The following is a 17,880-nucleotide window of genomic DNA, read 5'->3' as shown; positions in this document are numbered from 1 at the left end:
TTCCTATGTCTCTAGACTCCCCGTTACCTTGCACATGCCCAATCTCGTCTGATCTTAGAAGCTAAGCAGGGTCAGGCCTGGTTAGTACTTGGATGGGAGACCGCCTGGGAATACTGGGTGCTGTAGGCTTATACCATAGTCTTTTGAGACTGAAGCACCAGACTCCCTGCTAAGGGGCATTGAAAACTACCATATGAGCTCAACTGCCACACTGACCTGACCACTGCTCTGCAATTGCTGCCAAGGAATGGTTTCCGCATGTCGGAGACTCCAGATTGCAGCCATAACCTACACATATGGCAACTGTGTGCATATTGCCAAGACCGTATCATTCGTTCCCACACTTATCTGGTGTGCTCCCTGGGGCATTTGGTGGGCCGCTGTGAGATACAGGAAGCTGGTCTAGATGGGCCTATGGCCTGCTCCAGTGGGGCTGTTCTTATGTTCTTACACTAGCACCCCATTGGAAGTTCGGCACCACTGGGAAATTAACCACACAACCTGGATACTTTGTGAGATAGTTGCATTTTGGCACACCCAGCTTCTGCCAAGGGGAGAAGGGGCAAGACCCTGGCAGTGGTGCAAGGAAGAAGATGGCTTGTGGCAAGAGGGAGTTTGCCATGCCATTGCTCCAACTGCTAAGCTGGTTACTCGTTCCTTTCCAAGCCCGATTCAAGATGTTGGTGATGATCTTTCAAGCCTGATATGACGTAGGTCTGGGTTACCTCAAGGACTGCCTTCCCCATATAATCCTGCACATCCCCTATGATCAACAGGTACGACCCTGATTATAATACCTACCAGATGCCATATGAAGCCAAGGGGATGACAGCAAGGTGCAGGGCCTTTTTTGTTGTTTACTATATTCAGGTAGACTTTCCTAACCCTCCTGCTTAAAATTTTCAATTAGATAGGAACTGAACCTGGGATGTCAGATGTGCAATGCTTACATTCTGCTACAGAGCTGTGTGTTCTCTCTTCAGGGGCTGACAGATGCCACCATTGGAAGAGAGCTATTCTTTGAACTGGCTGTTTACCAAAATCCTGCCTCTTTTGCATCACTGTACTGTGGTTTAGGTAGTGTGAACTGAAGGGCTCAGAATGGGGCAATGGATGGCCTTTGGGATTTCTTACCACTCTTGGATTGGCAACCTTCAGTCTCGAAAGACTATGGTATCGCGCTCTGAAAGGTGGTTCTGGCACAGCGTCTAGTGTGGCTGAAAAGGCCAATCCGGGAGTGACAATCCCTTCCACACTGGGAGCAAGTGCAGTCTGTCCCTGGTCTGTCTCCCTGGCTATGGGCCTTCCTTCTTTGCCTCTTTGCCTCAGACTGTTGGGAAAGTGTCTCTTCAAACTGGGAAAGGCCATGCTGCACAGCCTGCCTCCAAGCGGGCCGGTCAGAGGCCAGGGTTTCCCACCTGTTGAGGTCCACTCCTAAGGCCTTCAGATCCCTCTTGCAGATGTCCTTGTATCGCAGCTGTGGTCTACCTGTAGGGCGCTTTCCTTGCACAAGTTCTCCATAGAGGAGATTCTTTGGGATCCGCCCATCATCCATTCTCACGACATGACCGAGCCAACACAGGCATCTCTCTTTCAGCAGTGCATACATGCTAGGGATTCCAGCACGTTCCAGGACTGTGTTATTAGGAACTTTGTCCTGCCAGGTGATGCCGAGAATGCGTCGGAGGCATCTACCACTCTATGATTCCACTATATCAGCGATTTTCAATCTTTTTCATCTCATGGCACCCTGACAAGGTGCTAAAATTGTCACTTTAAAAAAAAAAAAAACAATTGACAAGGCACATCATGCTACTGACAGGGGGCTTAATACCCCAATGGTCTTACTAATTAATGACCCTCTCCCAGCACAGCTGCTGACCATTCATGGCACATAAAGGTGCCATGGCATACTGATTGAAAATGGCTGCACTATACCATGTCCAATAGTATCTGTGCCATCATCACTTTCCTAAACAGAGAGGAAATGAGAAAATGAAAAAAGAAAGAACATACTCTTAAATATATTTATCTTAGTGAAAATAATAATTATGAAAAGATCAACCAGTGTGTTCTATAAGAAATATGAATGGCTCAGTAGACTAGTAATTAGATGTGAAGTCAGTAGTTAGAAGCTATTTCAGGTCATTCCAGACTCCAAGGCATTATCACATGATTATTGCCCTATGATACCGCTGGAGGATTTCATCTAGTGACTGCCCCTGTCCCCATTTAACTCACACAGTTTTGCCATTATGCAGCACTACCTCTGAGTTATGCCTTTAACCCTGATAATCTGCTTCCTTGCTGCACTCTGAACTCTGTCCTGCCCTACTCTGCAAACTTTTCTTTAGCTCAGAACTCACCTGTACTCATTCCTCTTGTAAAATCTACTTTTATTGCTTTATTCAACACTCAGATTCTGAAATACAAATACAAAGATTTAGGAGATTATAATATCTGATAGCACAGGTGAATCTAAGAGTGCAAGTATAAAATGTTACTTAGGGCGCAATCCTATCTTGAGCTGGAACAAGCAAGCCAAGACACTTGCGCTGTATTCAGCGCAGTATAGGGGCCGAAAGCGACTCAGCCAGAGGTAAGGGAAAACTTTTCCCCTTACCTCTGAGTAAGGCACACTGGCCCCTATGGGTCTCCTTGAACTTGTGCTACCTCTTGAGGTGGCACAAGTTTGAGGAGAGCGGAGCAACTTGAAGCCGCTCTGAACTCCTTGGGAATGGGGGTTGGGATCCACCATAACTGCTGGATCTCAGCTCCGCCTCCCGCTCCCCACTCACCTGCCTATTGGGTCTCCCACCGCCTGCCCTCCACCTGCCCCAGAATGCCTCCCTCCCGCCTCCTGCCCGCCCACCATAGAGCCTTGCATCAGCCCAGCTGGGCCGACGCAAGACTCGCTGCCTCTGTCGGCGTGGAGGCTCAGTGCACCTTTGCACACCAGCCTTGCCGACTCCCGAGGAGGTGCAAACATGCCTTTCAGCACATTGGTGACCCTCCTGGGCCAGCACAAGAAACTTGTGCTGGCGCCCTTCGAGTTTGTTTTTGAATGCAATCCTAAACAGACCTCCTAGGGCAGAGATTTTCAACCCGTGTGCCGTGGCACATTGGTGTGCCACAAATGGTCTGCAGGTATGCTGTGGGAGTTTGAGGGTCATTTTTCAGGAGGTGGAATCTAGTCATTTTACCACATGTTCCATACAGGGTGACCAGGTATTTTCTTTATCCAGGACATGTCCGCTTATTTAGCCTCACGTCCTGGAAAAGAACTCTTCCCTGTGAACGGGTCCCTGCAGGCAATAGAGAGTCTCCTTATAATTCATAAATTATATGTAATACATATAATACATAAATATAATTATATATAAAAATATATAATTATAATTATATTCTAAATACATAATATAATTTTAAATTTAATAGTAAGTAATCTAATGATTAAATTAATGTCATGAAATCAATATATGAGTGTTTTTAGCTTTTATTTTGTCATGTCCTACGTTTTACTTGGATGCCTTACATTTTGGGGTGCCTGGTCCTCTTTTGCAGTTATGACATCTGGTCACCCTGGTTCCATAGAGGATATATTGCCCATTTTCCACTTTATCTTCCTGTCTTTGTTCTTTCTTTGTGCTTTATTTCTTTGTGGAACTTTGTTTTGTTCTGAGGTCTGCTTAAACTCTTACAAAATGAAGCTTCACTCTTCTTTTAATGTTTCTGTTACAGTGGCATTATATGAGTATCCAATCTCTATTTTTGGACTGGTTGTAGTCACATTAGTTATGTAATGATGCAGTTGCTCTGTTTAATATATAAGGTACATCAGCTCCCGGGTCGCATCCGGCCCACAGAAGCTCTTTATCAGGCCTGTATGGTAGTTGGGCTCTCCCAGGACCACATTTAGTTGCTTGCAGCTGCTGAGCTGTGAAGTGACACATTGGCAGAAGCAGTGCTGCTGAAATGCTGGTTCAGGGAGAGCCCAATTATCATGCAGGCCACATTTTCAGTGATGTCTTGAAAAAATGATCAAGACTTGTGTATTTGCTCTTGGGTCATTTGTAGCTAATGAGTTCCTAAGTGAGGAAAACAAATGTGGTTTTGTTTTTTTTGTTTTTTGTCATCACCTGCTTAATGACATCACTTCCTGCTTAATGACTTCACTTCCGGCCCTCAGCAGGTGCCATGAATGCTATTCGGCCTGCTGTATGAAATGGGTTTGACAGCCTTGATGCAGACTATTTGGGTGATATATTCATACCATCCTTTTCATAACACTGTGAGAGTCATGAAATACTTCCTAAGATTCCCTGGCTAGCAGGAAAGCTATGGACAAACTCACTATCTACACTGAAATGGAACCTTTGTAAACTATCTCACTAACAGCACAGTCCCATGCAAGCCTATTCAGAAGTAAGTTCCATTGTCAACAATGAGTACGTCAATATTCCCTACGCATCAGCAAAAAAGGTTCTGGTTTAGCATATCCTCTGGCATGCTAGCTTTGTATGTGTAAGGAGTGTTTCATGTAATATTGTAGAGTGTTCAAGTATTGTCCCTTTTTGCCATCTGAAGTGGTATAACCCACCAACAGTTCTATCACAAGAGACTTCTGCCTGTCATTCCAAGATGTCAGGGTGCGTGATTAGGGCACGCAACAGAGCATTCAACGCAGGATGGCTCCACACTCTGGAATTCCCTGAGAAGCCAACTGGCAATGCTTTTACTGTGTTAAAAAATGTTTGTGTGACTTGACCCTGAACGAGCACATCACTTTCCCCCCTTCTCGAATACTGAGGAACAGAGATTGGATGGATAATTTTGTCACTTTTCCAATGCAGCTGAAGGATTATGGAAAATAAGACTGGCACTAGTTATCCTGTCCAGAATGTGCAGCTCTTGAGGTAGCAAAGGGCACTTAGGTTATTTCCCCCCCCCCCCACATACTGTCATAATACCTATTGGTCAACAGAGAGCTCCAGTCCCCAGAGAGACTGCCTTTGGCAGCTTCCTCGGATTTCATTGTACTTTGCCAAATGAATCAGCTTCACGATTCTTCCCTTGCCTGTGTTTCTCCCTCCCACTTGAAATTGCCACATGTTCCCTTGCTCTGATGCATCTCATCTCACCACTGAACTGAACCCACTCTGTTCTCGCCACACAGAGAGAACGTGCCTGAGAAGCTCCAAGATTCACACTTGTGCTGTGGGTATTATTAGAAATGCAAACAGAAACCGACGAGCTGCATTGGGTGCATAAAATTTGCCACATTCCAGACGTAGCCTTCTGTTTGCTTTTTGGGTTTGGCCTTTTCTGAGCTGACTCGATAAGAGCTCTAGTAACATGTCTGCACCTCAACAGGCTGATTTGGAAGATCAGATATGAGCCAGAGCTTATAGGTGGTTTGCCCAGCATCTGGTTTTGAATGCTCTATGGGAATAATGAGAGTTTCTTAGGTCATGTGAAGAATATCTCCCTTCCCTAACACGTTACCATACCAGTCCCAACACATCTGACAGCAGGCAACAGGCTGTTTTAGGTCTGAGGCCCACTGTATTGTGGCAAACCAGATAACTGAACTTGTTCTGAGGGTCAAACTAAAGAAGACAAACACATAGCTGTCATTGAAAATGCCAGGCGTGCATCTAATTCTGCACCCCTCCACTTATATCATCTGAGACATGTTTGCAGAGAAGTCTGCCAATGGTCATTTGTTATGATGTCCATGATAGGAGACAGCATGCCAGTGAACACCACCAGTTGCTGGGCATGAGTGGGACAAAGGCTCGGCCCTGGAAGTCTGCCTTGGACTTCTTGAAAACACCTTGTTGTCCACTGGGGGAAACAGGAAGCCAGACTGCATGGACCTTTGCTCTGATCTTGGAACCCTGGAAAAATGCCCCAATTATCATCACTCGCTAGAGCAGCCATTTTCAACCACTATGCTGTGGCACACCGGTGTGCTGCGAGTGGTCCACAGGTGTGCCACAGGTATTTGGCGGAAGGTGATTTATTAATAGGGCCAATGGGAGATGTGAGCCCCCACTGGCAGCATGGTATGCCTTGACAATTGTCAAAAACCTGGTGGTGTGCCTTGACCATTTTAGTGCCTTGTCAGTGCACCGTGAGATGAAAAAGATTGAAAATCACTGCTCTAGAGCTTCCCCACAGCCTATATTCCCCACAAGGGGTTTGCAGACCAGTGTGCAGACCCCTTCTATTCCAGTGTCACAACAAAGATGCAATGCCATCCCCAATGACATCACATGGCATCGCAGAACATCCAGGTTGTTGAGCTCTGTGCTACACAGAGATCTGTGCTAGGGGGATCACTGTCTAAAGCAACACTTTCCTGTCTTCAGCTGTGTCCAAACCTTGGCGGTAGCTTTCCCACCTCTGTCTGTGTGAACTTTCCCAAAGAAGTCTCAGAAGAGGCTCCCCAAAGAGAAAAAGGCAAAATCCATTACGGGGTACAAGCCATGATGTGCATGTGCAACCTCCTGATTTTAGAAATGGGCTATGTCAGAATGCCAGATGCAAGGGAGGGCACCAGGATGAGGTCTCTTGTTATCTGGTGTGCTCCCTGGGGCTTTTGGTGGGCCGCTGTGAGATACAGGAAGTTGGACTAGATGGGCCTATGGCCTGATCCAGTGGGGCTGTTTTTATGTTCTTATGAGTTGATTTTATCCAGCAGATGGAGTGGAGCATTAAATGACGGCATTAAGAAGCACTGCAGTGAGGCTGATGGTAGCCTGTGGTAGAAATGCAAGACTCTAACACTTGCTGGGCAGTTTGCCTTGTGCAAAAGCAGGTTCAAATGTGTTGCTTTTACAAGGATAGGACAAAAGCAGTTTTGCCATTAGGAAGAGCGACTGCAAACATGTGGGTCAGATCCAGTGATCATGATGGGACCCTGAACACTTAATCTCTATTAGTGTCAGTATTATTTTGGGGGAAGCCAAGGTCTTTCTTTAGATGCCTAAGCTGCCCTTTCTGCTGAGAGTTCAAGACAACAAATAGAGATAGAAAAATAGTGTCCATAAACCAATCAATAGTTTTAAAACATCAACAAGAGATAGATGGGTGGACAGGATGGCAAGACAGTGCTGCATAGTTAAGAAATAGAGACAGCAAGCCATCGTGACATCTGTGTTAGTGACATCAATAATAAAATCCGTCAGTGTCAGAATTTGATATCTTTAGGCTTCTGTTTCAAGAGGGCTTTCTTGCTATGACACATTTCATTTCCTAATTTTGCAAGCCAGGCCATCTTCTCTCTTATAGCCAATGTCTCCATCATTTTGCTATGAAAATATACATATGTATGTATGTATGTATGTACAAAATGGGAGGAAAAACCCGACATGCAGTGGGTGGGGAGCCTTCTCCACAATCACTTAATTGACCTCGACCAGGGATTTCCATGCTCTCCCCCCCCCCCAATGCTTCAGGGATACTCAGCTAACAACCCAGGATGCCCAGGAACTTTTCGTCCCTGACAGAAACCATCAAGTGAAGAAGCACCTCCCTTATTATGCATTTCAGCTGTTCTCCCAGGCTCAGATACGGGTGGCTTTTCCTCCTCTCCTCAAGTGATAACTGCAGTAGAGATTTGGTCAGAGCTTTTCCCCTGATGCACCTCAGCTGCTGAATTGCGAACAGGAATAAGCAGCTCCCATACCTATACAAGAAACTCCTCCAAAACCCTGTTCACACTTGAACCACTCTTTCTTCATGTTCCTGCAGCTCTTCTATCGGCAGCAATGGGAGCTTCCCTCTCAGTCAGCCAGGAAAGGGAGTGAGTGATCCAGATTGGGAACACAGTCAGGTAGAAAGGGTTAAAGTTCCGTTTACCCCTAGACCATAGTCCTGATCCTGGCTGGGAGCCACCATGGCTGCACAGTGACTGCTATTTCATTTGCGGGGGAGGGGCCGTGCCAAACAGTGCCATGTCATTTGGACATAAGAACAGCTGCACTGGATCAGGCAGTAGGCCCATCTAGTCCAGCTTCCTGTATCTCACAGCAGCCCACCAAATGCCCCAGGGAGCACACCAGATAACAAGAGACCTCCTTCTGGTGCCCTCCCTTACATCTGGCATTCTGACATATTACATCTGGCATTCGGACCTTATAATGAGCAGAACCAACACTGTTGGCTCTTTTGCATTAGTTCAAAGGAGGGCCCCTGGGAAAGATGTAGTTCCCAACAGGGGCTCTAGATGCCCTACACACTCATTATTGAAGAATGACTACCATCATGGTTCCATATACAGTGGATAAAATGGACAAACTCCATATAGGCATACCCGGAAAGGGGGGGTATGACACCCACCTTTTTAGCACTCTGCTGGAAATGCTTCTAGATGGAGGGTATTCAGGTCTCAGGCATACTGATGGGGGGGAATAAGAGATGGGACAACTGCAAAAGATGACCCCCCCACTGCCGCCACCTCACAATGCAAATTTCCATTGGGTGCTTGAGGGCTAAATTCATATGTGAGGGCCTGGGCACTGGGTAGATCAAGAGTGCTAACATGGAGCACTCAATTCCCCCCCCCCCCCCCAAATTCTCTCTCTGCAGAAAGGAGAGAATTAGAGAGTACTGCTGAGAACTCTTTCAGGGTAGGGAATATCCTGTATCCTTTGGGTAGATCCTCCAAACCTTCTTGGATGGTTGTCGAAAGATGGGATGTGAGCTCAGCTGAGGAGGATGTCCACCTTGTCCCCACTGCTAGAAGGACAGACCTGGTCGATGGTGGGGAAAGTTAGCATGGGATGGTGTGAAGAGTATCCAGGCAGGGAAAACTCAAGGGGCAGCCACTGCTTCAAAGCCATGGGGAGGAGGAGAAAGAAGCCAGCCCGTGGGTGTTGCTGCCGCCTCCCACGGCTCTCCCAGCCACCCAGCTCCATCCCTGCCTGTGCCTTCGTGCTGCTTCCCAGGTGTGATGATGAAGCAGCCCTTGTAGTGGGTGGGCTGCAGGTGGCTTCTGTGGGCTGCCTGGCTGCTCCCGCTCCTGACACCCTCTCCGCCCCCCACCCGCGTTCTCCCCCCTCCCTCCCCCCCCCACACACGGTAGCACTGATGATGTTACCTGCCAGCTGTCCCCCTCCCCAACTCTGGCGCCGAGGAAAGCTGCTAAGCTGCACAATGGTACTGCAGCAGCCGCAGCAGCAGCTCGTCCAACCGCAGAACGGCTCTGGCTCTCCAGCTTCTCCGAGCAGGCACAGCCATCTGGAAGCGCCCCCTCCCTGCCCTCCCCTCCCCTCCCCTCCTCTCCCTCCCTCCTTCCAGCCACTTGATCGCCTGCCCGAGGCTGGCAGAAGGAGCTGACCTGATCGATTCTTTGCTCCTCTCGTTCTCCCCCCTCCCTCCCCGCCACAGATCCACCCACCAGCCCCACCTCTCCCCAGGGACAGCAGGCAGGCAGGCAGCCCAGGAGCCAGCCAAGTCAGGGCAACTGGAGGCTCTGATGTCCCAACTCCAGCGGACTCCGGAAGGTGCCAGGCGGAGTTTGCCCCCCTCTGGGCAGGAGGAAGGTGGAGCAGACGATGCATCAGGCGACGCGGTGCCCAGGATCTGGATCTAGCCCTCCTGGCAGCCGCCTGGGGGAGAGCCACGCCGCGGTCGTCCCTGGAAGTCCGAGGCAGCAGCCTGCTGGGGGAGAGAAGGCTGCGGCTGTGCCCAGGCGCCATGCCCGGCTCGGCTGACTGGCACCCGGCGCGATTCCCCCGTTGCCCGCTCCCCGCAGCCTCCCAGCCCCGCTTCTCGTCGACCCCACTCGGAGGGAGCGAGGCTCAGCCGCCCCCCTCGGCTCGGATGACCAGCGCCCAGCCGCGATCGGGGAGGCGAGGCTGAACCTGCCCGGGAGGATGGATGGCTGGCATCCGCGGGGCTGCGACTGAGCGGGATGGAGGCGCCTCGCTATCCGCGGGAAGACCAGGAGGACCGGGGAGAGTGGCTGCTTCTCCCTCGCCCTGGACCGGGGGCACCCGGCGATCGCCTCCCCGCAGCCCTGACCCGCCAGGCGTGCAGCGAATGAGGTACATTCCCACGGTCCTGCATCGCACTCGCGCTGGATTCGCGGAGCGGGGCAGAGGCGTGGGCAGAGCTCGACTGTGGGGCTGTGAGATGCCGGATCGCCCAGGAAAGCCCCCCCCCCCAGAAGGGAACCAAGAAGCTTCTGGGGCAGGTGTCTTGAATGGCCAGCAGCAGTGGCGTAGCTAGAGGGGAGCAAAGCACTCAGTCTTACAGGGGCTTTGAGTGCTTTGCCCCCCTCTAGCTACGCCACTGGCCATCAGCCACTCTTCTCCCCCCTATTTTTTTTTTGGGGGGGGTGGTCCTTGCGAATACCTCCGTTTTGCTCCCCCTCCTGGAATGGCTCCCCCGGGGAGAGATCCCTTACACGCTCCCTGCAAGACTGAGTGCTTTGCCCCCCTCTAGCTACGCCACTGGCCATCAGCCACTCTCCCCCCCCTATTTTTTTTTGGGGGGATGGGTCCTTGTGATCTCTTCCTCCACCCCAGAAACTCTCAAGTCCCCCCACCTCGACTCCTGCCTCTCTCTTCCACCTCCCCCCCCCCCGCTTTCTTGCCAGCGCATCATTCTACTGCTTGGTGTTTTTTTTGTTGGGGGGGGGAGAGTAATGATGCAGCTTTTTAATTAGCAGGGATTGCTTCCCAGATTGCAGCCGGACTTGTGATCGGCAACAGGAGGGGCCAGATTTGTTGGTGTGTGCGGGGGGGAGGGAGAGTGGGGGGGGGAGAGTGGGGGGGGAGTTAGGTAGCAGAAGAGACCCAGCACGACCTGGCTCGTCCCTGGTCGGGCTGGTGAAGGAGTTGGGGCCAAGAGGCTCCGGGCTCCAGCCATCTCTTTGGCCAACTGTCGAGTGTCCAACTCAGCAACCAGCCAGTTGCCTAATATCGTTCATGGTTGCAACGAGACCCCAAGCCAGTGACAGTCTCTGCATGTGTATTGGGGGGGGGGGGGTTGTTTCAAGGCAAAAGCTGCAACTGTTCTATCTACCAGCTGCCACTCCCACCCACCCCCTCCCTTCCTCTAGAGGATGCTCAGAAGGCATCAGTCCCAACCCTCTGCCAACCAGGGATTAAGACTCTAACCCACACCACAGCCCACCCCCGTGGACCTCCCCCTACCTAAGTGAAGTGGATTTGCAATAGGAGATGGGGGAAGGGGGAATCTTGAAGGATTTCTTTTAAAGCACTCAGTTCCTGAAAGGGAAACGTGTTTTTTTTTTTGGGGGGGGGGAATGCTGGTGGTGGGGGGTAAGACTTCGAAAGCTCTGGGGTGGGCCAGATCAATTTAACCACCAGCTGCAAGGGAATCTGAGGGAATGACTGACAAGTTAGTCCTGGAAAGACTGGGGTGGGGGAAGAGGGAATCCAGCCCCCTTCCTCTTGGTCTCCCAGGGTGGGAGGGCTCTGTCTTTTCTGTCCTCTACGAACCACGAAATCATCTTGCTATGGTTCCCTCCCCATGTGCGATTTTAAGTCCTTCCAAGAGAGAGAGAGAGAGAGAGAGAGAGAGAGAGAGAGGAGATTCCCTTTGGGATCCTTTGCTGTTCTCATCTTGGATCCATTTGAAAACAAGGGGGGCAGAGCTTTCTCTTCTGGTATCAATCAGCCCATTCAGGGTGAGAGGAAGAGAAATTTTAAGAAAAGAGAGAGAAACAGGGCAGGTAGGGTCAGGAGAGAGGGCAGTGGCAGTGAAGGGGTTAAATCATCTCCTCCCCCCCCCCTTTCCCTCACAGTGGAAAGGGAAGGCAAGATGCAAAAGACTCCCTTGTCACCCAGGTGGCTCCAAAACTTGGCTAGTAGCTTCCAAAAAAGGAAAAGGGGGGGGGGGGAGAAAGCTGGAAAGAAACAGGAGCCTGTTGGATCTTGCAAGGGTGAACTGAAGGCTTTTCAGCTGCAGCAGGGGAGTGGGGGGGGGGAGAAGTGGCAAGGGGAGGGGGAAGGGTGGGAGAGAGCAAGGGGCCGAGAAGAGAAGGTCCTCACCCAAGCTCTCTCCCAGCTACCCCTTCATTTGCCTCTGCTGGGACAGGCTGAGGTGTGATGGAGAACTGCAGGCGAGGGCTGGAAAGAGCTCCGGAAAGCGAGTCCTCTGGGAGGAGCTGCTGGGGATATGGAGCGGGGCGGGGATCCTCTCCTTGTAAGGATGGCAGCTCTCAAGGATTTGCTGGAGTTGGCGCACTCTGGGCCACCCAGGGGACTTTCCCTCTTTTTTTTTCCTTTTATTGGGGGGGGGGGAGAGGTGGGGAAGGGAGGAGATCAACCAGCCCCTCCCTGCAGCTTCCTTGCTCAACTTGGCTGCTCCTGCCTCCCCCATCCTCTCGGATTCCCCCACTCTTCCTCCCTCCCCCCTCCCATTGCTCATCCCTCCAAAAAGAGAGGAAGGTGTTGCGGGGGAAGAGGCCAAACCCCCGAGCCCCGGTACAGTCAGGGCTACCCAGATGCCCTCCCCCCCCCCGCGTCTTGGTGCCAAGCTCACCCTCCTACATTGATGCCCCCCCCCTTCTTAAAAGCTCTGGGATACATGACGCGGAAGAAAAAGACCTGATCCAGGGGGCAACAAGACAGGCACACACACAGAAAGCAGGACCGGCTGGGAGAACCCCCAGCCTGCATCTCCTGCCATAGACCTGCCCTCCCTCCCTCCCTTCCCAAAGATGAGCTGGTGGTACCCGGAGAAGGCAGTGGAGGCAGCAGCAGCAGCAGCAAGCTGGGAGCCTGCAGCAGCCCCCTTCACCTCCCTCCTCCATTGACTGTGCCAAGCCACATCTCTGCATCCTAAAGAACCTCATTGCATTCCCAGCACGTCTCATCTTTGCTTGCTTCTCTCCCCCCCCCCTTCCTTTTGCCTCAGCCCTCAGCAGGAGTATAGAACCAGAGAGAGAGAAAGAGAGAGAGAGAGAGAGAAACCAGCAATCTTTTATTTTATTTTTTTAAGCCCTGGAAATTATATATCTATTTATGCATACACTGCCATTTCCAAGTGGGCTGGGCTATCTCTATAGATTCTTTTTTTTCTTTCCAAATGTGCTAAAATCTCTTCTCCGACCCGGTAAGTACCAGCTCTTTCTGGATCTCTTTTTAACCCCCCCTCCCTGCTGCTTGGGTAGAACATCTTTTTTATGCAGAAGAGAACCGAACTTCAGTGGCAAATAGAGATTTTTTTTCCCCCTTTCCCCAAACAGCCAGAGAAAGAACCAAATGCACAAATAAGACCTTCCTTCTCTTTATTGTCCTAATTGTGGCCGGTCTTCCCTTTCCAGTGGGCTCCCCAGTTTTCCAGCATTCCCAAACTGATCCTTTGATTTCTTAATTTATACTCTTTTTATTCCCCCTGCTTCTCTGTTTCCAATTTCTTTTTGTCTCCTAATTGGGGAGGGGAGAGGAATTCCCCTTCCCCTGCATGGTGTGTGTGTGTGGGGGGGGGGGTCGTGTGGAGTGGAAGATAATCTATATCTGTAAATCTCCTTTGCTCTGAAGAGCAGATGACTAAATACCAGGACCCTGGCAAAACCCTTTGAATGGACAGCAGGGAGAAGGGCTGCAAAGCCCTCTGTGTTGAGATTCAGAGTCCTTAACAGTGATTTATTATCTTGTGTTGGAATGATGGGGGGGGGGGGAAGGAGTCAAGGAGAGAGTGGAACCCCCTCCTCATGGTGGAAGCTGTAGGTCATAGGGCTTCAGTTGTCTCCTCTAAGTAGATTCCCTTCCCAGCTTTTACTGTAAAGCAAGGCTGATTTTGCCTGTGGTTAGTGTCAAGGCATTTTTCACTTTCTGCTGTCCTCCCCTCCTCCCTTCTCCCACCAGATCACCCCTGGATGGTCCTAGGGGCACAAGCTTCCCCCCCCCCACTATTCTTTTCAGTCCTTACCCTTTGACTGTCACTTTCCCCTTGGATCTTCAGATGGCACAGACATGTGCTTCCCAAAGATTAATCATCTCTAAATGCTTTAATCAGCTGAAATGACTAATATGGAGTGTGCATTTATCTGATACGATACCAGTTGCGTTAATCCATTTTGTGTCCTCTGAAGAGAAGAGGCTTGTTCTATTTCACTGTTTCAAGGCGAGTGCTGCTAACCACGTACAGCGTTCAAATCCCAGGAATGGGCATTTCTAGAGGGATCAGAGATATCAGAAACTTGGTTGTTTTCATCTCCTTAAACAGTGGCTGGAATCCTGGTCGGAGATAGGGGTATTTTCCCTGTTGGAATCTAATAACTCTGGAAAGTGGATGTATGTTTCTGGAAGATGTAATCTACAGAGGGAATGTGAATATCTGTACTGGATAAAAATCTCTACCCCCATCTCACTCCCTTCCTCTTGTAAATCACACAGATTTAGCAGTAAGACCGAGATTACATACCATATTGAAAAATGTATATGTAGATGTCACAACATGGGCCTATATGGCTGTGCTTTCACTATGGTGTCATGTATTCAACAGCCTAGCGGAAGAGGAGCTGGCTGTTGGAGGGGAGGGGAGAAGACGGCTATTGCATGATTAAATGTTTCAATATCACTTAAGTCAACATTCAGGAAATGTTCTAAAGAGCAATGTTTGGAATGCCTCCCCAACAATTGCAAAACTTCTCAGCAGCCTCCCCGAAACCTGGTCAGGCAGGCAATTAAAACCAAATCAAAACAAACCAAACCAAACAATCTTATGGAACCCCGATTGACTGTAATCTGTTCGTGTCTTCATTTCTGTTGCAGTTTTGTAATCCATCGCAACCATGAAGTCTCCAACAGCAGAACCACCCCGTAAAAGAAGGATGCTATGGATTATTCTTCTAAGCACAATTGCCGTAGCGTGGACTACTCCCATCCCCTTGATAGAGGACTCGGAGGAGATCGAGGAGCCTTGCTTTGAGCCTTGTTACTGTGAAGTTAAAGAGAGCCTTTTTCATATACACTGCGACAACAAGGGATTTATAAATATTAGTCAGATCACCGAGTCCTGGTTGAGACCTTTCAAACTTTACCTGCAGAGGAACTCCATGAGGAGATTGTACACCAACAGTTTTCTCCACTTGAATAACGCGATTTCTATTAACCTGGGGAACAACGCACTACAAGACATTCAGACTGGAGCCTTTAACGGGCTCAAGATTCTGAAGAGGTTGTACCTGCATGAGAATAAATTAGACATTTTCCGAAACGATACTTTCCTGGGGTTGGAGAGTCTGGAATATCTGCAGGCAGATTATAATGTCATTAAGCGAATTGAGAGTGGGGCCTTTCGCAATTTGAGCAAGCTCCGGGTCTTGATCTTAAACGACAACCTGATCCCCATGCTTCCCACCAATTTATTTAAGTCGGTGTCCTTAACTCACTTGGACTTGCGGGGAAACCGGTTAAAGGTGCTTTCCTACCGAGGGATGTTGGACCATATCGGCAGGAGCTTGATGGAGATCCAGTTGGAGGAGAACCCCTGGAACTGTACGTGTGAGATCATTCAGCTCAAGAGCTGGCTGGAGCGTATCCCTTACACTGCCCTGGTGGGAGACATCACCTGTGAGACCCCCTTCCACTTCCATGGTAAGGACCTGAGGGAAATAAAAAGAAATAAACTGTGCCCTATGCTGTCTGACTCGGAGCTGGTCAGCATTGGTGTCCCTCAGCTGCCCTCCAGCAAGGAGAGCGCTTGGCCTACTAAGCCGTCCTCTATGCTGTCCTCCTTCCATTTCACTGCTTCCTCGGTCGAATACAAAACTGCCATTAAGCAGCCCAAGCCCACCAAACAACCCAGGGCACACAAGCCACCCCCAACACCTCGAGGCCTCTACCCCGCACCCAACCAACCTCCCATTGCTGCTTACCAGACCAGGCCACCCATTCCCATCATCTGTCCTACTGGGTGTTCCTGCAGTTTGCACATCAATGATTTGGGCCTGACGGTCAACTGCAAGGAGAGAGGGTTCCACAACATCTCGGAACTCCTGCCCAGGCCTCTCAATGCCAAGAAACTGTACCTGAGTGGAAATTTGATACAGAAAATTTACCGTTCCGATTTCTGGAATTTTTCTTCCTTGGACCTCCTGCACCTTGGGAATAACCGGATCTCCTATGTGCAGGATGGCGCTTTTATTAACCTGCCCAACCTTAAGAGCCTGTACCTGAATGGCAATGACATTGAGAGGCTGACCCCAGGCATGTTTCGGGGCCTACAGAGCTTGCATTACCTGTACTTTGAGTACAACCAGATCAGGGAGATCCAGCCCGCCGCCTTCAGCCTCATGCCCAACCTGAAGCTGCTCTTCCTCAGTGACAATCTCCTGAAGACCCTGCCTACTGATGCCTTTGCAGGCACCTCCCTGGCCAGGCTCAACCTAAGGAACAACCGATTCCTATATTTGCCTGTGGCTGGTGTGCTGGAGCACCTCCATGCGATTGTACAGATTGACCTGAAGCTCAACCCATGGGATTGCACGTGTGACCTGGTGCCCCTCAAGCAGTGGATCGAGACCATCAGCTCAGTCATCGTGGTGGGGGATGTTCTTTGCGCCAGCCCGGAGAACCTCACCAATCGAGATCTTCGCTCTGTGGAATTGGAGGTTCTGTGCCCTGAGATGTTGCATGCTGCTGTTGCCTCACCAGCCCCGCCAGCTTGGGGCCACCCAAGCCCCACTAATCCCTCACCCTATGAGCTCTCCCCAGCTGCAGGAGGTCCCGTGCCGCTCTCCGTGCTCATCCTCAGTCTACTCGTACTGTTCTTCTCTGCAGTCTTCATAGCTGCAGGCCTTTTTGCCTTTGTGCTACGCCGACGACGCAAGAAGCTACCGTTCCGGAACAAGCAGCGGCAGGAGGCCCTCGACTTGACGGGCATTCAGATGCAATGCCACCATCTCTTCGAGGAGGGTGGCGGTGGAGGAGGCGGGGGAATCAGTGCCTCCCCGGAGAAGGCACCTCCTGTGGGCCACGTGTATGACTACATCCCGCACCCAGTGACCCAGATGTGCAACAACCCCATTTACAAGCCCCGTGAGGAGGACGACGTGGCGGCTGGGGAGCCTGGGCCACCTGGGGACATACTTCTGGGCGGAGGAGGTGGAGGTAGTAACTGTGCAGGGGAACAGTTCGCCGATCCTGCTAAGGACAACGGGAGCAGTAGTTGCTACAGGACCTTGCTGGAGAAGGAGAAGGAGTGGAGCCTGGCTGTGTCCAGCTCACAGCTCAACACCATAGTGACCACCAACCATCATCCGCACCCCCATCCGCCAGGAGGGGGCATTGGCGGTGGGATGCCTCTCATGGGGGAGCTAGCACTGGTGCCACCTGTCTTCCATCATGAGAAGAATGGTGGGGTGGTGCTCTTCCCGCCTAGTGGTGCCATTCTAGACAGCAGGGAGAGGCCCCCCTTAGCCCCTCCGTGCACAGTGGGCTTTGTGGACTGCCTCTACGGCACCGTGCCCAAATTAAAGGAACTGCACGTGCACCCCCCTGGCATGCAATACCCAGACCTGCAGCAGGACGCCAGGCTGAAAGAAACCCTTCTCTTCTCGGCTGGTAAGGGCTTCCCAGACCACCACCAAACCCCCCAAAGTGAATACCTCGAGTTAAGGGCCAAACTCCAAACCAAGCCGGATTACCTCGAAGTCCTGGAGAAGACCACTTATAGGTTTTGAAAATGTCTAGCTTTTACAGCCAAATCCCACCCCCTGCCCAGCATCCCTGCCCCGGCCCTCGTCCTCTTTCTCTCCCCTTCCTTCCCCACCCCCCCTAGCACCGCATGCTGATACTAGAGGACACAGCTCTTGCGCTTCCCCCCTGCCAGATGTTGGTTTGGAGGAAGGCTCCCACTCAGATGATCATTAATTGATAAAGTGCCTTTGCA

General features: G+C 50.7%; 1 protein-coding gene across 1 annotated transcript; it reads left to right on the top strand.

Annotated features, from left to right (window-relative positions):
• The first annotated feature begins 14,779 nt into the window (after positions 1–14,779).
• On the top strand, positions 14,780–17,671 carry SLITRK3 (SLIT and NTRK like family member 3). The gene has a single exon (XM_066621019.1). It carries the CDS (start codon positions 14,780–14,782, stop codon positions 17,669–17,671), a length of 2,892 nt encoding a protein of 963 aa, XP_066477116.1.
• The last annotated feature ends 209 nt before the right edge of the window (positions 17,672–17,880 follow it).

This window comes from Tiliqua scincoides, chromosome 3, assembly GCF_035046505.1.
Source record: "Tiliqua scincoides isolate rTilSci1 chromosome 3, rTilSci1.hap2, whole genome shotgun sequence".
Taxonomy (NCBI): Eukaryota; Metazoa; Chordata; class Lepidosauria; order Squamata; family Scincidae; genus Tiliqua; species Tiliqua scincoides.
Note: the sequence above shows the minus strand (reverse complement) of the source record. Positions and strands in the feature narration are given on the sequence as shown.